At 40.0% G+C, this 23,708-nt stretch overlaps 1 protein-coding gene across 1 annotated transcript in view; it reads left to right on the top strand.

Annotated features, from left to right (window-relative positions):
- The window catches only part of LOC139720746 (casein kinase I-like), an 84,293-nt gene that overhangs the window by 59,420 nt on the left and 1,165 nt on the right, over positions 1–23,708 (top strand). The window contains exon 6 of the mRNA XM_071632101.1: positions 16,343–16,513. Coding sequence (XP_071488202.1) covers positions 16,343–16,513 — 171 coding nt within the window. The remainder of the gene's footprint in view (positions 1–16,342; positions 16,514–23,708) is intronic.

The following is a 23,708-nucleotide window of genomic DNA, read 5'->3' as shown; positions in this document are numbered from 1 at the left end:
ACTGCATACAGTGTGTGTTAGTTTGGCCAGACTTCCTTGCCATGACCTGCTTTGCAATTCAGTGTAAGTGGGAGTGGGATGATGTATTTGCCGACTGTGTAACACTGACATTGCCACAGTAAGTTAAGGGTATAAGATGCAAAGTCCACATGTACAAGCTGTACATTCAGCATGTCGTCAAGATGAAAGTAACATACAATCCTCAATTCTGTACCTATTGTTGAAAAAAAGAGTCAAGCTCCCAGTGCTTTGTCTGGGATGTGGAATTTTGCTGAGCCAACATGAAGTTTCTGTTCTTTTTTTTTTTCTTTTTTTTCTCCTCTTGTCTAGGCAAACATTTGCTAAGAACAAACACATCTAAGAATACAAGTTATTCCCACGTGTAAATGAAATTCTGAACCCGGGCAGGTTTAACAAACTCCTAGGCCCGTATTCATGAAGGTGGTTTAAATTTAGTCCATGGTTTATGCAAATTTCTTTTGCTTAAAAATGTGTGTGACAAATTACGTACGCCAACAGGCATCCAATAATAGCCTCGTGTGGACACTCACGTATGAAAGTTTCACCTATTTCACACTTATTTTTAGTCCATGGGCTAAATCTGAACCATGGTTTTGATTCCAACCACTTTCGTGAATATGGGCCCTGGAGTCAAAACCATGACAATTATGAAGACATTACCACTGATAGAGTCACCTTATGTGGTCTCTAGGTCTGGTTAAATCCATGTGATGTTGGTGGGTAAACCACAAGTCTCCTGCTAATGACAGTGCTGTGGAAGCTTTATATCCTCCATGAAATTATGCTAAAAATGTTTAGCATGTTCACAAGAATAGCAGTTTTTTAAACTTTTTCTTTTTTATTCACTGTTCTTCGTGATGGACAAATTAAAGTAGCATGGAAATCTGTGACATCTTGTAAGTAGTGAATTTTAAGGTGGAGAGGGAAAATGTATCAAGCCATGCATGCCCTGTTAATTAGTGTTATCCCTTGGATAATCTCTTTCAGTTCTAAGTGACTGAACATAGGGTCTCAATCTCTCTCAAATACTTTCTCTGTCTCTCTTCTCTCTCCCCATCTTCTCTCTCTCTCTCAAAGGGTGTGTTTATACTTGATTTTTTGTTTTGTTTCCATAGTCAGACTTTTGAAGTGGATTAGTTCAAAACACAGTTTGTGTCCAGACTCATTTTAATATAAATGAAGTTTCAAAACACTGATTCAAAAGACAGTTGGCAATTCTCTCTAAATGTGTTAGATGGAAAAGCCTAAACGCAAATCACATTTATGATTGGGGATTCTCTCAAAATGTGTTGAACAGGGAAGCACAAACGCAAAATCACACATAAAAACATTTATTCTAACATCATGTCATCACCTTTCTGGTTCATGTGAAATAGACACGCATGCCGAATAGTTCACTACAAAAGGTTTTTTTTTAGTTTTTCAACAGTGCTGTGCATTTTCACTGAAATTGGCTCTTCTGGAACTTGAAAAAATTGAGCATAAACAGTACTTGTTCAACAGCGTCTTTGGATTGATCAGCGTTTTGGATCAGCATTTCAAAGCGCTGAAAGGAAACTAGTTTGTGTATCAATTTTTTGATGCCATTAAAGAAATATTGAGGACCAGCTGGGTTTTCCCCTCTACCTCCCTTTCTTTGACCCAAGTCCTGAAGTCTGGAGGACTCTTAGATCTGTCATAATAAATGAGCTTACCAGTCTCTGTGCAAAGTTGAGCCAAGTTTTTCGTGTTATCGTCCCTCAGGCAAGCAGTTCCATACCGTGGATGTTTGATACGAGTGTGCTGTCAAGAGGTTTTGCAGCACTATGAAGAGAGAACTGTTTCTGTGCTATCTTGTATTCTGATTCCTGTCATTTATATTTTTAAGTAGTATGAGCTGAATTGACATCCATGTTATGAAATATGGTGGCTTGCTCAACCTTCCCTTTAAAGGCACGACTCTTTTCTTTGTCCTTGGTCCAGTGTCTCATTGCCAAAGTGTACCTGTACATGTTAGCTCCTCAATAGATTCACAACTCATTGCCAGTGCCCGCAGCAAGATAAAATCAAGTCAAAGTATGAGAAACGCAGTATGAGATACAGTTGCCCACGAAAAACCAGGTTTAAGAGATGAAACCAACAAGTCATCATCTATTTCAGGCTGGTTTTTGCTGTTGTCATCAATAACATTTTTGAGAGTGGCTATGAATATCAAGCAGTCGTCCAATCACCTGATTTGATGATTTTAATAGCATTACGAAATGATTGCAGTTATTCCATTTCTGTGCACATGCAGAGATCTATGCATATAGTGAGTTGTGACATTTTGAATTATTCCACGGTGCAGTGAAAACGGGTGTTTTACATTCATTGGGGGATGCTGAAGCAACAGCCCTGTTTCCTTTCTCCAACACTGTATTCGTAAACAATTACATCAAGGAAATTGCTTCGAGTCACCCTGTGACATTTAAGAAGTGTCAGTATTGCAGTCAGCTGACTTTGTATCACTGATGTGCACCTGTGTCACTGCGAAAGGATAAGTTTTCCTCTACGAACTTTCCATGCATATTACAGATGTGCACAGTTATACAGTGACCTCAAAAATTTCAAGAAAGACAAAAAATGCAAGTGAATTTCATGTAGGGTTTTATGCATTTGTGTGTGTGTGTGTGTGTGTGTGTGTGTGTGTGTGTGTGTGTGTGTGTGTGTGTGTGTGTGTGTGTGTGTGTGTATCAGTGCTTTGCAGAGTATTGGTCAAGATTTCTATGATAATGTTTTGATGGCATTCAGCACTCTTGGACTGCAGTGACTTGCCTTTGTGTACCCCATGCATATCCACTAAACTTCATGTGTGCATGGGAATAGGTATCAGGGAAGTATGGCCACATACCATACATGTACATCAAGATTTCCACGACTTGGTGGAAAGTAAAAAAAAAAAAAATGGTGTCTGAATTTCATTTCTTATCTTCACATGTTCTTTCAATCTCCTCAGGATAAAATTGTTTAAATTTTCTTGGTTCCATGACATTTGCTCCTGCAACAATTGCTCCCATGAGAAATTTTGCATGCTAATCCAAACACAAATTCTACCCACAAACCTAACCCTAACCTTACTCTTAATCCTTGCATGAAACTAAACCTAAAACCCTATCACAACCCCAACCCTAACCGTAAGTCCTTGGAGAAAATAAGACTGGAGCAATTGTCGCAGGAGCAAATGTTGTTACCATTTTCTCCTACGTGTCACTAGGCCTATATCCTTACTTGATTGCCATGGAATATGTTCAAGCACATGAGTCGGTATTTCAAACTACATTGGATATTTTTGCTACGGACCCCCCGGAAGGGTTTGCAGTTGGACCCCAAAATTACCTACTGACTATATAATTCGTCATTATCACAGAGGAGAAACCTTTCTGTTTGCTTTATAGCATAGAGATGGATGGAAATGAAAAGAAGGTGGTGTTACATATTATCCTTGGGTAGTATGAAGAAAAAAAAGGTCACAGGAAAAACAGGCATTTAAAGTCCTTTAAAAAAATGATTGGAGGGGGAAAAATGACTAGTAAGTCAAACATGAGCTGATGAATCTGGCATCGTTCAGTCATGAACTGACAGGTCTGGTTAGCCCCCGACCTATGATACAGCCAAGTTTTTGTCTCACAGCTATCACTGGCAATCTCATAAATAGTTGTGTGGTTATTACTGAGGAGAGGGGAAGTGTAGGAGGAATGTCACACTCTTGATCGGATTCTAAATCATTCCCCCCAATATCCCACTCCCTCCTTTCGTTGAAATTGTTTCAGAAATTGTTTTACTCATCACTTTGCATACTTTGTAGCATCTGATGGTGATTTTTAGCCACATGCAATATGTGTGCCTTGCATTAGTTTATATTGGCCCATTAACCCATTGAGGACGGGCTGATTTTGCTGCAACACGCATTTCCCTAGACACTTGCCCAATTCATCTGCAATGGTTCAACATGGGGGGGGGGGGGGGGGGTGGGGAACCTTTTTTTTTTGTTTTGTTTTGCTATACTTTGTGTGTGTACTTTGTCTCTGCCATGATGTGGTATGAGAAAGCATCCAAGTACAATGGATGGTAATGGGGATCGTGTTTATACTAATGGTAGAGTAGAATCAAGTGAGTGGACCCACCAATAGAGGGTTGGATGTCATGCTAAACTTGACCAGCAAAATATGTACATAGGATTTAGCATGAACATTATGATATCTTTAAAATAGTCACTGACTTCTGGATAAAGCAGGGTTAAAAATTATAATCAGTTTCTGTAAGTTCTGCCAAATCGCTGAAATTAGACATTTTATCTAAGTCAGATTTTTGTGTGATGACAATCGGTTGCTCCAGTGTACATGTAACCTGTGTATAACACCATCCTCGTTGGTTCACATGAGAGGCTAGTGGTAGCCGGTAAACCTGATCGACCTGCCCTGTCACACTGTGCAAAAGGAAAGAGGGAGAAGTGAGCAGGCAGGAAGGAGGTCTGTGAATGCCAACAATGATGCCTGATCCACGGAGACACAACCACAGTATAGTGGCAGATTGGATGGGAGTCTGACAGCACCACTCTGAAACCCTCAAACACATGTGAAGTATGTGCAAGTTGTGAATATGGATGGCCGGGGTGGGGGTGCGAGGGGGTAGAAAATTGATAGTGATGAATGGTTTCAGTATGGGTATTGCCTTGAGATTGATGTAGTTGAACAGAAGGGGAGCTGCTGTTTAGGTTGTGTCACTGGATCAGGTTTTGATTGTAAGTGTGCACCCTGTGAACGTTGAGTAGCTGTGGATTCACCTATTGGTTCGACAGTGTGCATTTCCCGGAACCCTCAATCCTTCTCGTATGATTCTCTTGCATATCTTTTTTTAATACGTATACAGTTTTTTTTTTTGAACATCTGCAAGCTACAATATTAGTTTCCATGAATCTCATTATAAAAACAGAAAGCTTGTGACAGACAGAACATACATCAGTGGGCAGTACAGTACTACTTTATTCTATTTTACGTGCCTGAACAGAGCAAACCATGTTTGCTCCAAGTCTAAAACTCTATTGGCATGCCATGGCAGTCACAGATTGGCAGTCAGCAGAATATCTTTAAACAGCGATGAACAGGCCCGCAAAATTTGGCACACAATTCTTGTGTCTGTTGTGTAAGGTACAACTGTGGAAGAATCAGATCCGCTGCAGAATAATCAGGACATGTCATCTGTGAGACTATTTTGGTAGAGTCTTTTTAGGAGACAGCCGTACACCTCAGTGATAATGTCTGCAGGCTCACACTGAGCTGTTTCCCATTGACAGCTTTTCTAAACCATGTGTTGGAAATTTGTGGTGTTAGTTTGGGGTGCATACAAAGCAACAGGGAGCAAACGCTGTCTGTCTGAGCCTGTGGTCACCTGTTGAGGGGACTGCTCACCTATCCCATGGAAGTGAGCTGACTGACTGAAACCCAGTCAGAGTACCAGCTTGACCCATAACGTACATCCCTGCATTCCTCTGTAGACCCTTGGACTGTTCCCTGGGAGTGTTGGGGTTACACCCCATTCATACACAAAGTTGAGGTTATAAATGGGGTTATACCCCATTTATACACAAAGTTGGGCCCAGGAGTGCTCCTGAAGAACATCAACTTTATGCCCCTCTGAGTCTGTTCATACAGGGAATCACCACTCGCCTTGACCACCCCGTGTATGCGAAGTGGCCGAGAACTCTATGCACAGTGTGTGCCGTATACCACTTCCGGAGCACTGGCGGTGACCGTGTACATGCAAAGCTTAGAGCGCTTCAGGAGCATTCTCAGGCCCACTTGTCTGTTCATACAGAGTTTAGGGGGCTTCAGAAGTGCTCCTGGGCTGCCCTGAATGCCTTGTATAAAATGGGATATCAGACCCCTTTCACAAGTTGAATTTAACCAGAAGTCCATCCCAAAATTGGTCAAGCATTAGTTTTCCCCCGAAATGTTCTCTGCAGATGGCATCTATCATGAGCATGGCTGGTATTGGATTTTTTTGGATCGACTTGGTCCTTGGTTAGCAAAGAAAAACCGGCTTTGTAGTCATTTCTCTTTGTTTGTTTTCATCTTTAGGCATCTGCTAGTGGTCCCTATAGGGATTTAAAGGCTTTGTTTCAAACACTCTTTCAGAGAGATGCTAATTGCATTCTTAAAATGAGGACGCAACATCTATAGAAGGGGATTGTTGATCAAACTTAGGCTGCGTAGTTTCTGTGAAACTCTGCAACCGGCAACATTTATTTTTTTGAGAAAGCTTATATGAAATGTTGAATAATATCACATATGATTTGGCCTTGAAAATTTGAGAAGTAGACCTGATCAGTCTGTTTCAATTACCTACTCATGTTCTCTTCCCTCTCCTCCTTGTCTCTCTGCAGGAGAGCAGAAACAGTAATTTGTCAGTCAGTCCAACTTTTATCAAATGTTTATTTGATGAAATCATTGAAGTAAAACTACAGGCTGCCACGTTGGAGCTGATTTTCATGTGTCATTGACAGCGGCTATCTTCCACTAATTACTCATTCATGACAAAAATCCTTTGTTTGTAGCAAAATGCATGTAATGACGTTGGCAGCATGAACTACTGATCCATAGAATTGTGTGCAGTGAAGCGTAAAGCGGAACATTGAGCTAGACAATACACAAAAATGTGATTGGACTAGGTGAAGTACACTGCTTCAACAGGTCTCTTTGGAAATTATATGGAAAATGTGTGTGTATGTCTGTGCGTACAAACTGTATGTTTATATCTATCTATATATCTATACCGGCAATTCCCATTATAATGAAGTCCTCTGAACCAGCTGTTTTCCTTCGTTATATCAAAATTTCATGATAGCAGAACAGTGAAGTATATATTCAGAGAGGCCTATATAGATGATAATTTTGAACCTGAATTTTTACTTTGTTGTAGGGAGAATTTCTATAAAATAACTGTATTACTAATTATAATGGGAGTGCACTATATCTATGTCTATATCTATGTCTGTCTATTTATCTATCTATCTATCTATCTATCTATCTATCTATCTATCTATCTTTCTATCTATCTATCTACTGTATCTATCTATCTATCTATCTATCTATCTATCTACTGTATCTATCTATCTATCTATCTATCTATTTATCTATCTATCTATCTATCTATCTATCTATCTATCTATCTATCTATCTGTCTACCTACAGAGTAGATGGATGGATAGATACTAGTATGTAGTTGATAGATAAGTAGATAGATGTAGATATTCATCCAAGGAGAAGGTAGGGCCATGATGTCATTTGGTGCTGGTTTTCATTTTTCCCTCCATGAAATTGTCAAAGCACAATTCCTTGATTCATTACAGCTTGCACAAAATGTGTACTGTCAGAGATGGAGACTGAGACTGACAGAACTGAATGGACAATTCTTTGAGCACAAAAGAAAATGCCAGGAATTTGATGTACCCTCTCTTTGAAATGTACATCAGCTGTGCAAGGCAGCAGCTAGTGTACATAAACAAACCAGACAGATTGTCAAGTCATCTCGCTCTGGCTTGAGCTTCTTCGGCTCTCTCGTTTTTACCCGCTCCGTTACCACGCACAACTCTTTAGGCCTGCAATACTTTGCTCATACAGTGAGCGGTACAGTCCCAAAGTGCTGGATGATGAACTCCCCCTGTCCTGCCCAAGAAACCATCTACATGCTGTCCTCCTCACCGAGTGATGCTGAGGAGTGAAGATCAGTAAGCTAGCCTGCATTAGAGGTACTTTGGAGATGGTATGTGTACCTAGCAACACGGATAGACGGAGGGAAAACAACAAATGTGAATGAGCACCACCTCTCTGGTATTGAGAGCAAGCGTGCGTGGAATCTGATGTTTGTACATCAGATCGCTTGCTGAGTAGTGTTAACCTGGTCAGGGGTAGTGTTATTGAACTGTAGGTCTCTTGTTGTTACTGTCCAGACTAGACCATCACAATGAGCATGGGGTGAGAAATTGTGGAACAGGGTTTCTGGAGATGAGACTATCACTAGCTGATGCCAGAGCTATGGGTGGAAAGGTACAATAAACAACGAACCATGATGCGCAGGTCATGCTTTCTCACTGTTATGGGTGATGGATGCGAGAGCGGGATGGACGATAGATAAATGATCTCGCAGAGACGGAAGGTTGTGAGGAGAGGAGAGGTAAGAGGTAACCCCTTGTAGGCGCAAGGGGTGGTCTTGTTCTGGGACACGCTGCTCGTTTGAGAGAGTGTTGTCAACGAGGTGTTGGCCAGGGGGGGAGGGGGAGACGTTAGCTAGTGACATCACCCCGCACTCTCTCTCCTCCCATACTACCGTAATTGCTGCCAAACGAGGAAGCTATGATTGATTCCATTTCTGAGAAAAGGAAATGCCGACCCACAGAATGTGGTTTAAAGGGGCACAGAAGGGTTGGGTACAATGATCGACAACAGTTACTGGTTTTGATGTAAACAGATAATAAATTCTAAACAGAAAATCTTTTATGGAGACAGTTCATATTGCTGTGTTTCAAAATTTCAGTATTTTTTTTTTAGTGTAATACAATATGCTAGCTTTAGTATATTCACTTCTTTTTATGTTTGCTGTAGGGATTGAGTACCCAACCTTCTAGTTCATATTTTTCTATGTTGCATCAGGGAGGTGTTAGAAAAGGAGAGACAACTCTTCGTAATTCATGCAAACACATGTTTTGGTTCAAAACGTTACAATGGGATGTCTAGCATTCCACTATATGCTTTGAAGTCATGCTCTGCACCGCTCTAGTTGCAAGGCGAAGTTCGGAGACGAAGAACGCATTTCACCTTTCGTTGAATTACAAGCTTTATCATCGATTTTCATCGTAAAAATGAAATACTCGAATTGATTGAGAGTAGTTCAGGAAAGAATTCAATATTATAAACATGTATTTCTAGTTTCTTCGTAATGCGCAAATTGAAATGAAATGAAAATTAGGCCATCTTAAAAACCTAATATTTTTCTATAATGCGCACATTTCAGCATGTTAGTTTTCTATCCTTTAATCTGGGATATTTTGATCTTTCAAATAAAGTACTCCACTAAAGCGTGCACCAGCGTGCTTTTAAACTATTTGCTGTTAAAATTGTAAGTTTTACACTGCATTTTGATTCGCTGCTCCAATTCAAGGTACACAAATTCATTGTTGCCATCACATTGAAAGAGAGAGAGCGAAATGCAGTAGGGGCAAGTATTTCTAGATGTGAGAGCGCTAGTCCCGATTATTGATGCTCTCTTTTGTCAAAGCACCTGATTTCCACCTGTAGTTAAAGGACAAGTTCACCTTCATAAACATAAGGATTGAGAGAATGTAGCAATATTAGTAGAGCACATCATTGAAAGTTTGAGGAAAATTGGACAATCCGTTCAAAAGTTATGAATTTTTGAAGTTTTTGTGCAGTAACCACTGGATGAGAAGACTACTGCAGTGTGTGAATAACTTAGATGTCACATGCGTACAATAATATAATGAAAATATAAAGAGAATTTCACAAAATTTCATCTTTTGCAAAAAGTACACATTCCCCCGACTCGTTACCGACAAATGCTATGGGTATTATTATTCCCCCTGCCTTTAGAAAGAGTCAAGTCAAGTGCTCTTTTATTATGCGAAAAAAGTGAAAATATGTTGAATTTTCTTCACATTTTCTTTATACTGTTGTACGCATATGACTCACAAGCTGTAGTAGTCTCCTCATCCAGCGGTTCCAACACAAAAATTTTAAAAATTCATAACTTTTGCATCTATTGTCCAATTTTCCTCAAACTTTCACTGATGTGTTCCACTAATATTGTTGCATTCTCTCAATCCTTATGTTTATGAAGGTGAACTTGTCCTTTAAGCGCATAACTTCTCGGCGGTGCCGCGCATGACTTCAAAGGAGAGCAGGAGTTGTCTTTTCTTTTCTAACACCTCCCTGGTTGCATATTTTAACCCGTTCCATACGGGAACCTGGTGGCCTGTGTATTAAGTCTATATGGGTTTGAGAATTCAGGATGGAACGGGTTAATACTTGAAATCCACCTGGTAGTCATTTATTGTTTGGGGGGGGGGCAGAGGGGCATGTTGGTCGGAGCAACCTTTGTTGTAAAAGGTATGCCTAAGATAGGGACATTAGTTAATTTGTCTATTGAGACATTCCTTATTGGGAGCAACCGAGTGACAGCTGAGGAGAGGAAAATCTCGCACATTTTGTTTCTACGGAAACTGTGTCATTACTATGGAGACAGGAAAGGAATGTGTGCCGTTCCCTTGGATATATTCTACAACATGTGCTTGCTTGAGAACTTGAAGAAGTGTTCTTTTCCTCGTGGGTGCATGGGGAAATGCGTTTTTCATCTGTCTAGAATGTGTGTTGGCAGTGACAGGCAATTTGAACAGTGTGTCTGTGTGACCGTGTATGGTTCTTTGGTCAGATCCGGTGGTTACCTAGATGTGAAGCTTAGTTTCGTTTGTGTGTTTGTAGCACATATGAAGAGACGTAAGAGTAACCCACAGGACAGTATGTTCCATTTCATGCACATCAAGGGAAACATTGTTATGTGTCGTAAAGATTGCGGTGAAAGTCTGGTGAATTAGTCAGCAAAACAGTCATCCAGGCAGACGATTTACAATGCTGACTGACCCCTTGCGGTTTACTCTTTGCTATATAGAAACAATGTACTCCTGCCCAACTAGGCATGTATTCCAATTGTGGAGTGAGTCCTTCTGTGATATAACTGTATCTACCGAGATCTAGGGATGGCTCCAACCTTCCCACCTTGGTTAATTCCATAAATGACTTGCTTCTGTTGTTTTGTTAGATATTCAAACAGATTAAAATCATATAAGGATAGAAGTGCTTAAAGGGAAGCAGTCCTGAGATTTTCACTGTACTGATAATTAAGAAGAGTAAAAAATATAAACTTTCACCAATTTATACGCTTGGACATCAAAAATTGTCTCCGTACGCGATTTTTGAAAAATAATTCCTGCAAGCGATCGTGAAAGAGCCGGCAAAAAGATGCTACGTAGTGCATGCCCTACTCACCAAGTTGACAGCCGTGCCTCTAAAAACCAATTTAAGTGTTCAAATGATTAGTTGCAATTTTATCATATAATGTGAAAGTTTGTGGTTTTATAATTTCAAACAAAATATTTCAAGCTTAGATATATATAATTTACGAAAAATTAATATTGTAAACATAAATTTATATGTATTTTTAAACCAAATATACCATGAACTTGACATCAAATAGGCACGGTCGTTTTCTAGCTTCCGTCCGTGTTGCATACTTCTTAGCGTAGAAACCACTCTCGCGCGCAAATCCTTACCATACCAATGTATACATACACAGTACACTCGACTCCGTCCAGTCGATTTTGGCATTCAAACCGAAGATAACCTGTGCATGAGAGAGTCGAATTCTTCAAAGAAAATATTGTTTGTATCTCAATATTTCTGTAAGTAGTCAGATAATCGCCTTTCCTCGAAAAAAAAAAAAATATGACGTGAGCCGGGAAGGGTAAACACAGGGGGTCGTAGGGATATGATTTCGCTCCACTTTGCCGTGCATGTCCAGTCGGCACTGGCAGCAGCTAGCTCAGTGGCACTGTACTGCAGTCCAACCCCGGCTGCAGGCCCACGGTAAATTAAACATAGCTAGCCACTTTCCTTACCTCTCTACGCTTTTTTCCCTCGGTTCTCTTCGAAGTCGATGCTCGAGGTGTTTCTGTTTTATAACTCATGTGACCAAATGGTCAGGATTGCATCTGGTTTCAGGAGTTTTCTCGGTTTATAACCGAGGGCCACAGCCTGCCGGTCCACGTAAAAACATCGCTTCACAAATTGTCCACGCACAGGTAGGTCACAACACGATTTCGAGATTTTGTAGGCCCTAAAAAGTTTCTTATGTTCGGCATCGTTGTACCGATATTTCCCAGCCATACAGCTCACCTTTCACGATACTTTTGTTGGTCTGGGACGGAAAAAAGGATTTTCCTGGGAAATTTTCTGCACGATTCGAGCAAAACTACTGATGTAAGATAGCCTGACCAGACGACGCTGAATGCGGTCGCCCCTGTAGTGTACTAGCAGGCCTGTGTAAAATCGTTTCTACCTACAAATATGTACACTCTGTACGTACTATAGAACATGCATGAGCGGCGACAGGTAGGGCTGCAGCTGCGCTTGAGACTGGAAAAGTGCGAAGGGCAAACCGCGTACAGGATGCGTACGCGTATCTACCGTAGATCTATCATCTAGTTGTACCGTCCACACGTGCGAATATAATACACAATACATACACACACACACAAACACACACACACACACACACACACACACACACACAACGTAGAAACAATGTCAAATACGAGTCGGAGTAGCCACCGACGTCTTCATGCATCCGGGTAAACTAGGGAGCGTACGGATAACGAGCAGAACACGGCTGGAAAGAGTTGTGCATCGACGACGTATGACTCTCCGCCAAGTCTTGCTCATTAGCATATTCGCCATGCAGAGTCACACTTTTTCAACCAAAATGTAGGAGCTTATTTGGTGATTTTAAAGTTTGTTTTTGGCGAAAGTAGTTCATTGGAGGTACCAACAACAACATATTTTTTTAAATTTCGTGAGGACTGTGTCCCTTTAACAACTGTATACTATGTGCATGGTTGTAGTTGCTGAGCCAAGCATATTGATTCAGATTGATAGATAAACTGTATGGTTCAATATAGAATGACTCCATTCCCATTATCATACTATGATTTTGCAGCTAATTAATGTTTGTTTAGTTAGAAAGATTGCCTTAATGTTGCAGAGTGTAAATTGAGAACTTGAAAAGTGATATTTGACAGAATTCCATATGGATCAAAAGCCATAGGTTACAATATGTCTGCCTTATCCATTCAAATAGAGAGAGTATCTTGTTTTGTTTTCATGCAGTGCAGTGTTAGAAACCTAACAAGTTGAGGGAGATGATGCTGTTTCATCCAATGCTCCCCTCCCCATATGACCTTTTATACGGTCGCCGTGATGGATTGAGGGATAATGGGAAACTGTTTTGAGATGTACCGCCTGGCAAATTCCTGGAAAATATGACAGGAGCCAGGAATGAGACTGAGCCTTCGGTGTAACCAGTAACCTTCCACAGTAATATTGTCTACATGTAATGAAAAGTAAATATGATTTGATACCGCTTTGATGCAGGCCTCATACGTTGGCCTGTAGGATGAAAAAAGTCAAAAGGCTGTAGACCTCATTCACACAAGTTCTCAAGAGTTGAATTGTATTTTGTGGGGGAAAATGATGTATGATAGCAAGCACAGGGTTCAAACTCTGTCCCAGCTGTATCACATGTTTGATAGCAAGAAACATGTGTATCTCTCCCAAAAACCCTTCCTCTCCTTTGGCTTGAATGTGCAAGGGTATTTGTATGAAGGTCAAAAAGTCTGATGTATCTTTTTAAGGTAAGTTTACTATTGTGTTTCATTCAGACACAAGAGTCATCTTCTGAAGCTGAGATGAACCAAGTTCAGTCTTTAGACACATCAGCCGGCATGTTGTAGAAATGGAGGCTAGACTCTTCAGATTTACAAATCGTTTGGCATATTGTGTATGTTGAGTATCATATGGCGATTGGCAGAAATCCATGTTACATTGTGACACAAGTAGTGATGCATGAGTGCCTGAGAACAAAATTGGTGTGTTTGTGTGAGTTTAAAGCATTCTAGTAGTCATGAATGATGTGACGTATGATTGAAATTCCTGCTCTGTGTCAGCTCAGGACACTTGAGTGGTTATTTCTCCTTTACACAGACTGTAATATTTACTCTGCCCCGCTTTCCGGCTAGCCCAGTCCATGTGCCCATCAATTGGTATCTATAGACGACAAAAGATATGAACCTAGACAGTGATTGCAATACAGGACATAACAGACTGAAATGTTTGCCCACTGTACACAGTGCTCATGGGTTCACAAATTGTATGTAAAGCCTGTGTACCTGTCACAAGAATGACTCTCTCATACAGGACACAAAGAGAGCTACATGTATGTAACGCTGTTGTGGCTGTGCTTTATTATCTGGCCGTGTTCTCTCGCACTCAATGGCAAGATTGTGTGTTGCGTAGCCTCATGCTTCAGCCAGTGGGAAGGAGGGAGAAGGGGAGACACTTGGGGGTGAATATTGAATTCCCAATGAGGCAGAAAGTGATTTTTTTTTCTTCACAAATATGGTGATTCACTCAACAGAGAAACAATACGCTTCACCCTGAACTCCAGAAAAGTGGATATTGTGTCCCAAGGGCTACATAGATTCATAGATATCTGTGTGAATGCTGAGAAAGGGACAAGATTACAGCACTGAGCACTCTCATTGGCACTTGGGATGTATATTAAATGAATTGACATGCAAGTTGTATAAAAATAACATTCATATTCGTGTTACTTCATTGACACATACAGTTTGTTTAACATTCTACGTTACAAAATTTGCCAATGCTTGAAATCATGTGTGTGGTTTATGAACATCATGAGAGAATGTTTCCCTCTCTCAACCTGAACCCCTTCAGAGTACCTAGGGTTCACCACTTTTGGGGCACCCTCAAGTGGCATAATAGTCAATCTATGTGCTGTCGTTGCTTCGTATGCATTGAAGCACTCAATAGAAAAATCTCATTTCCTTCATCTATTGAATATCAATCATGCGCTCATGTTTCTCACAGAGATCTGTGTGTGCTGTGCAAATCTGTTCTACAACTGCATGAACTTGTTCAGCACCTAGCACTTAACCCACTGACGACTTGTCCCTAGTTTACTTGGGCAGGCGTCTATGGAAAATGTCTTGTAGCAAAATCAGTTCGTCCCCCATGGGTTAATATGTGCTAGTAATGTTTGACTGGAGGCATTTCTGACAGGAAGGATAAGCCAAGGCTGTGATTACAGCACTATCGTAAATCTCGGCCGCCTTTGCTGTTTAAAACTAACAAGCTGTTCAGTCAGAGCATTGGGAATGCAAGTGTGGATAGTATATCATGCCTGTGCTTAAATTGTGTAGCTCCTGTTTCAGGGGTAACATATGGTACCATGCATGTACCTCTGTATACTTGTCATTATACATTTAGGGCATTTTTTGTTCTTTCTTCATTAGGGTAATTTTAGACACATCATGTGTAGGAATTATCGAAGTTTTCAACTCATGGTGCTGTTTTATAAATGCAATCCCATTTAAGGCACTTTAAAGTTCGTTCCGTTTTTGTGTTCGGTCAGTAATATGTTGTACATCATTTGCCCCCAAACCCCCAAATAGTCATATTTAGACATTAGTATGTTATCTCCAGAGATAAAAAAACCCCCACTAATTGTGTTAAAAAAGGTAAATGATAGGTACTACATATAGGCACTTTTAATTTAGTTTTATTCGTGTACGGTAAAATATTTTGGGATGATACTTTGCAGGGGTGATATATCTTGTTTGATACTTATTTAATCTTTATTAATGTGCTACTCCAGTCTTGTTATAACTGCATACTTTACTTGCTTTTGTTTATTTTTCATGTTCTTCTCCCTTCTCAATGATAATGCTCTGTTTGTTCTTGATATTGTTGCTAGGTGTAATCTACATGTTATGTATGTTTGCTCTTTATGCTAACGATGTATGTAATCAAATGGAAGCACTTCCCTGTTCGGGCAGGTAGTCTTGAAAGATAGGACACTTTACTAGTCATAGCAGGATGTTGACTGGCTCTCAAGATTTTTTTTTTTTTTTTATTGACGTGTATTTCTTGAACATTGATATGAGTGTAAAATTAAAATTGTGGAGAAGATTATGACATGATATGAAGTAGAAGCTGCAAAACAGACTCCAGGAACTACATTTGAGTTCAAGTTTTGAAATGCACACACACACAAACACTACATACACATGCACAGAACTTTTTTTAACACACACAGAACAAAGGCATTCTTCATATCGCACCAACCATAACATCAGTGCTTTCAGTATTCCTGATAAATTAATTGACTTAAGTTTTTGAGAGTTTTGATTGTTTCTCTCCTGGGTCCCCTAGCAACAAACTTTGAATGAACTGATGAATGAAAATCAATACTTAGAATCCAACTGCATACATTAGTTGTTGCTATGTCAGGCAAGCCGTGGGCAAGCTTTCTGGTTGTTAGGAACAATCTTTGTGTAGAATATGTGCATAAAGTTTGAATGTGTTTGTAAACTCATCTCTTGTCTAACCCTGGCCCTCACGCATCTTTCACAATTTTCCCCCCTCATCCTCCCCTGCAGAGCAAAGTCGGAGAGATGACCTAGAGTCTCTGGGCTACATGCTGATGTACTTCAACCGGGGCAGCTTACCGTGGCAGGGCCTCAAGGCGGCGACGAAGAAGCAGAAGTACGAGAAGATCAGCGAGAAGAAGATGTCCACTCCCATCGAGGTGCTCTGCAAGGGGTATTCACGTAAGTAACCAATGAAAATTTATGGATGGGCTAAAGAGCATGCAAGGGGGATATTGGGTGGAATGAAAGAAAAAACGCACACAAGAAAAAAAAAACAACAACTCGTGAATATATCATCTCTTACTCAATAAAAGAGGAATGGTAAATTCCTTTTGTAGATTCCTTTTGGAGAAAAGATGGGGAAAAATTCCCCTTCCTTCCCCCCCCCCCCCCAAAAAAAAAACAACAACAACAAAAAACCCAAACATCATGTAAAGTGTAGGATTATTTTAAACAAAAAAAAGAAAGAAAAAGAAAAAAGGTACCAATGCAATGTAAATGCTAAGTTAAAAAATATTGAACATGTTCTCATATGGCAATTGCCAGGGCTTTCACCTTGAAGGTATGAGCAGTTGAAGACCAGTCCAAAGTATACTCGAGTAGATGTCTATGGGAAATGCTTTTTTTGTCAATGGCAAAATCATCTCGTTAGCAATGGGTTAAGATGAAAGGGACGACTTTAACTAAGTGTGTTGTATTCATTATCTCTCTCTTTATTTTAAGATACTGTCTCTGAATAGAATAGAAACTAAGTGAAACATTCATCTTTTAGATTGGTTGAAAGAAACAAACCCAAAAACCTATGAAGCTACATGGTCATAAGGAGTAACAAATTGCTGTTGGGTATATGCATACTGTGGATGCATTACAAACTCTTGTAGTGATAATAGAGTACAATGTATGTGTATTCGTTTTGCCTTACAATTATTGTCCTCCCTTATCTGAACCTGTAGGTCTCTTAGGTAATGTCCATTCTTTTCCTGCGCAGTGGTCCACACTTTTCCCAGACTACCGGTCATTCTCACCAAGCGTCGTTGTCCGGCCAGCCACTTCCCCCAAAGTCCCTCAGCACCTTCCTTGGTAGCCATGGAAACTATGCTGATTGGCTAGTGGAGCCTCTCCATGCCCACATTAACTGCTTCCCCACCCCCTTTTTTCTTTATCCCCTACCCCCGTTACGCTCCATGATTGCTCATGTGTCAGACGTTCAATTCAGTATGCACATTACATGACTCTACAGTTTCAAGAGCATGATGTTGATTTCATTGAAATTATCTGTAGTGCCTCTGTATGCATGGTACATAATGTACATGTATGTAGCACATAAACACACACACACACACACACACACACCAGAAAAAAAAAAAAAGAACAGAACAAATCACATTCTGTGAAGTGTTTTCTGTTGTGACTTTTTTTTGTAATCATGTGTGTCTGTATCATTCAACAGCACCTAAGGAATGTAGCATCCCATCAAAGAAAATGACACCTGGGTCGCAAGTATAAAGCAACATTCATATGAAAGAGTACAAAATTATTACTTTGATATCAATTGCGTGACAAGCATTAGCAAGCAATATATGAATGCTTTTGTTGGAGCTTACTTCAGCACAGCAGTCTTACAAATACAGTCTAAATTTTCCCCCCTACCCAGCAGATGTGTGATATTTCTGTTACTCAGAGTAAGAATGAGATACGAGGAATTTCTCTCCCTGTGACATAAGATTGTACCCTAGGCTTGTAGCTTAAAGGTAATTGTTCAAGTGTTATCTGTCATTGTATCTTATTTATTCATTTATCCTTTATTTACAGAGATTTTGGGAGGAATAGGAAAAGAGGAGGTGAAGGATTGTGAATTAAGAATAGGAGAGAAGAAAACCTCTGCAACAAACTTATTCTTGCCTTGAAATATGTGGGAGGATGGCAGCTCATGTAACGTGTTTCACCATTCTTGCCCGATAGTTATGGCCTAAAAATGGGTGCACTCTCATTGAGATTCCTTTTGTGCGCAAGCAACAGCAGTTGAGAATTCACAGAATACGACACCAAATTACGAAGAGGCTTGATTTTCAAAGTTAGGCTCTAGCATGTTGGATGCCAGTACACATTGTAGGTGGCTCTCAGGCAGTATATTTTGGAACATTTTAAGGGCTTGTTCAACTCCTCTGCTGCCCTTTAAATGATAACAACCAGCCAAATGTGCATTCTTGGCAAGGCCAGTGGGAGATACTGATTCCAGTTGTGACTGCATCCTTTGCTAGACGACAGACAACACCATTAAGAGGCTGAGATTGTTTTTTTGAAGGAGAATATTTGGAGGATGCCGGGGAGATGGAGGTACAAACCCTGTGCCTTTGTTAAGCATCGTCAAACAAATAGGCTGTATCTGTGTTTCTATCTCTCGCATTGTCTGGCAAAGAACAAACGGCAGGTCTAGATTAAACAAAAGCCCAATATGCAAGAAAAACAGAAAAGGTAGATCAGGCTAGGAAATAATGACAGTGCAGTTTTTTAATAGAATGTACCAATGCCATTAAAGTAGACAACTATTTTTTTTTTCAATGTCTAGGGAAACTGCAATCATCGGCTTATGAGTAAAAGTATAGAATTACCAGATATACAGCTTTTATGTACATCTACTATGTAGATAGATAATAGAGATCAAAGAGATTTAATGTATCTTTAAATATGTCAGTTGATAAGATGGGTCGGCCTGAAGCATATTTGTCAATACTGTTGTGTCAAATTTATTCAGTATTTTTTTCTCTTTTTGCACCTTTAGACCATTTCCTGATTGATTAGTGTCGTCATACTCAGTATTAAAGCCATGATCCTTACCCACGGTATCAGGTTTACCTGGAATCCGTTCCACGACACCCGCAATAACAGGATACTCCTAAGTGGGTAGGAGGCATCACCAACACGGGAATGTCCTATTAGTTAGGCAACACTTTTGGTCATTGCTCAGCTTGAGAGCTGATCCTTTACCAGATCTTAAGTCTATGTTCAAGACCCCTTACCCCACCCCCACCCCCACCTCTTCCCTATTGCCACATGTCTCCATGAACAACTTGGTCGTGCTTCAAAAGTGTTAAGACTTTGCTCGCTTTGAAGGTTGTTGTCCCTCATTTTAAAGACATCCCAAAGACACAATTATGAACTAAATAAGCGAAATGAATCAGGTGACAGCAATATGCATGAGAATGATGTCATGCTAAATCATTTTGTTGTTAATATAATTAACTTGTACTTTTATCCTTTCATTTCTGTCTACACCGTAAGATATTGTATCAGTATGTCATCTGTATGGATTAATTTATGTGATATTAAGAATACAAGCATCACATTTTTACTTTCTTTTTATACCTACTTTGAAAAAAAAAATCTGCATTTGCTCATAAAAATACTGCTATTAATTTCTTAAGAGAAATCATCACAACTTGTTTGGGAATTGGCCCTTTCTGTTTGCATTGTCACTATGGAAATTTGCAACAGCAGCTATGTTTCCTACATATTTCATTGTTTACTGCAAGAAATTGCAGTGGGAGGCAGTGTTTTTTGGGTGGCTTACAGCTAGCGAAGTGCGTGGGCATCCTACCACTTTGAGACCTAGAGAACACTCAATGCACTTTGTCCATTTCATAGTAGTGGATTGTTAGCCTCCATGATTAATCAAAAAAACACGACACCCCCCCCCCCCCCCCGAAAAATAAAATAAACCAAAAACTAACAAGCCAACACAAACATGTAAGGGGACAAATCCTTTGTGTTCTACCAGCATATACTAAATACCATTAGTACACTCATTTGATAAAGTCAGCACATGTTTCTCCCCCCCCCCCCCCCCATTTGATATAGTTTTAGATAATTGCTTGTTTGGCAATAGTCCCTCTCATGTAGCAAAAGTGCCAGACTACTAAAAAAATGAAGCTGAAAGCAAGAGTCTCCTTCCTCACTCCCAAATTAGGGAGGCTAATTGCTTGACAAAAGAAGACCAGAAAGTGCCCGATATAATTCTATTTTTCTAGGTTGCTGTATTCAATCAGAGCATTGGGCACCAACGTAATTTGCAGATAGAGATCTTCTGTCAACACGGGGTGTCATAAATCCTCAAGTTGTAAGAGACGGTTTGTCACGGAGCAGCAGGAGGGGGGAAAAAACTGCATAAATTGGCACATCCCAACGATCATTCAGCAAATTTTCATCATCGTCTGAGTGCCATCTCACATCGTGTATCCTACTGTGAGTTCCCCTTCATCTGCGCGCTCGCAACCCAGTGACGAGCGAGACAGTAGCAGTTGCCAATAAGGTAGCCCGTCTCTTTCGGTGATAGGATGTGGGTGATGGGAACAATTTAGAATCATTGTAAATTTACTGCCGATCATAATTAGTTTACTAAAGACATCCTCTGAACAAAGGCACCGGAGGAATGGCAACAAATTGAGAGTCATTTTGGCTGACACTCCTCTATGCAGGCCAAATAATGATTGTCTGTTTGTAACCAACAGGTTTCAACCGTCACAGAGTTCCAGTGATTTAAGGTTAGAGTAGACTTCAGGTGAAAAAAAAACCAAAAACAAAACCTCCATTGTATCATAAATTGTTCAACTAAACATGCTGAAGCTGAAAGGAATGTATGCTAGCCAAGTTGAGATGGATAGTTTTCAGAGTCGAATGATACTTGCAAAATTGAAAACACTTAATAAGCATTTGGCCTGATAACTCGAAGCAGTGCAGAAGGGATTAACTATGAAATACACATTGGGAACATGTAGTCAGCAACACTTTGTACATTTATGACTGTTCTTGAAGCTGCCTGCCTTCTCACATTGTGATATGATCAAATTATGCCAGCAGAATGTATGGTTTATACATGTTTTGAGTCACATGGGAATGAAATTACATTTATTTTGGAGGAGTTCATCGTCAACATTTTTTGTTTCTTCTCTAATCTTTGATTCTGAGTGTAAAAGTGAATAAGTTTTTTGAAATCGGTGCCGTGATGACATTTTGTTTACAACAAATATTCAACTCAAGAGAAACTTCAGGATGGTTGATTTTATGTTGATTTATGTATTTTTGATTACCTGAACTGACGGAAATTTTAAGAAAACTACCAAACTTTGTGACTGATGATTCAATGCAAAATACAAACATGATATGGATGGTATGCCTATTCCTCATTATTTGGGTCTTCATTTCAATTTCCCCTCCCTTCTTTTTGCACAGATTCTTTTCTCTCTTATGTTGTGGTGATGGGAGTAAACCAAAGTTCCGTAATATACTTATCGTATAGAGAGCTAGAAATCATGCCTGTGCTGTAGAAAAAACATAGTTCAATAAATGCTGTCAAATGTGATATATGTGGACCATTTGAAATGTCTGTCATGTGCAGCCTCTACATGGTTGCTAGGTTATCAGCATCATGTTTCCTATGGTCATTACTCATTAACTCGCACGAGTGCATAATCCCTTTAGTGAAATGGGAATCGCATCATGGGGAGTATTCCATTTCAGAAACTGAATGCCGGCAGATCAGTAAATTGCATCATTTTCCGCAACCACCCTTCCCCTCCTACGTGGAAAAGTGATAAAAACAGAACAAAAGCTTACATTATATAGCCCCTTAATCAGCGGAAAGTCGAGACTGTATATCTTCCTTACACTGTGCATGTCACGACACTGGATACTGCATTATCGGTTTTAGCCAATCCGTGGCATGAGTGAGTTCTTGAACTCTTAGAATAGTCGGCTCAAACTCTGTGGCCACAGTGTTGGTTACAAGAGTGAGTGGGGCTCCCTCAATATGCCCTGCAACATGCTGGTGTGGGCAGCCACAGAGCAGGGCTAATTTCTTTTCACAATGGAGAAGGTTCAATATGTGACCTTGCTTTAAATAAGAAAACAAAAATGGCTCTAAAGTCTCCAGACAAAATTTTATATTTAAGGTTAGATTTTGAGATCTGAGGAGAATAAGTTATAGAAGATCAAAAGTTTTAATAGAAATGATACCTCTTAGAAAAGCGGCTTTGAAGTCAAAGGTATATTGAGGCTGTTCTGAGTCACCCTTTATATTCATTGTGTGTATATGTGTTAGTGGAACAGAATATGAATAAAAATCTCCTTGCTGCATCAGATACCCTGATGACCATATGGCTATTTGTCACGTTTCATCAAAATGTTATGATCAGGCTCCGGCATTGAAAATGTTTTGATCGTGTATAGGACAGTGTTTGCTGTGTTTCCTTTGTTAGTTGATATGACATTACTTGGACTTTGTACCAAGCATTATTACTATTATTTTTTTTTTATGTGTGGTAATAATGCAATACGGAACTCTGTCATGCCGCATTAGTTTTATTGTTGACAAGTACTGGCACTGCCTACCAGTCAGGTAACTCCACCCTTGTGCCATTATAAACACAAGAAGCCTAATAGTGCAGGTGGATTTTTTTTTCTTCTAGTTTTCTGCCGTCTGCTGTATTTCAGGACATTTTTCTTGCCTTTTGTGGTACACATTATGTTTCTGTTACAGCTGTTACAATCAGGGATGTCATTGAGCATGTTTTACAGCTGTAAAGTTAATTCACAGAGCATTTGGTATTTGCCATCTGAAGAGAGATTAGCGTAAAATTCTGAGAAGACTGCTGAAATATATACAGAGTATGCTACAAACTACCCTATTGCTACTACTGTATGATGCCATAGTCATTGATATGGGTGTGTGGGTTGGTGATGCCAGGAGTATGATCGTTTTGTGGTGTTAAAAAAAAAAGAAAAAGAACAAAGAAAAAAAGAAGAAGAAAAGAATACCCATATCATGTCTTTGATTTGTATTTCAGAGCATTGTTATGCCTGTGTATTTTCATGGATGAGTAGCTACAATACTGTTGTAGGGTGTATACGCCGTCCTTTCTACTTTCTTGCTTGCCCCGGGCACTTGTCTTCGTGCAGCTACAGTGGAAACATGAAATCAATTTTTTCCCCTCTATCTTGTCTTCTTCTTTTCTTTTTTTTTTTTTTTTTTTGGGGGGGGGGTGGGGGCAGGGAGAAAGGTTGTGGGTTGTTCATGTGTGTAACCTGGCTCAATATCTAAATGTTTTGCAACTGTTGGCCGTCTTTGGCCCACGTCCTCGCCGAAGTCGTGTTGAGGTTGTGTGAGTCAAGAGGATTTCGAAATCTTGGCGAGTAACAGGTACATCCTTCGTTCCCCACACAAACAGGCTGCAGACACACATACCACTGCTGATGTCATATCCTCCTCCTCCTGTGGCCGAGTCACATGCCACCACCCACCCATAATGCTCCGGCTTGTCAACCTGACCTCAGTGTGACCCTTAGAAATCACTTCCTGTTTTGGGCAGATTTCTTTTCA

The sequence above is a fragment of the Diadema antillarum genome, unplaced genomic scaffold (genome assembly GCF_040938485.1).
Source record: "Diadema antillarum isolate AM-2024a unplaced genomic scaffold, OU_Dant_1.0 scf00000132, whole genome shotgun sequence".
NCBI classification, from domain to species: domain Eukaryota; kingdom Metazoa; phylum Echinodermata; class Echinoidea; order Diadematoida; family Diadematidae; genus Diadema; species Diadema antillarum.
Note: the sequence above shows the minus strand (reverse complement) of the source record. Positions and strands in the feature narration are given on the sequence as shown.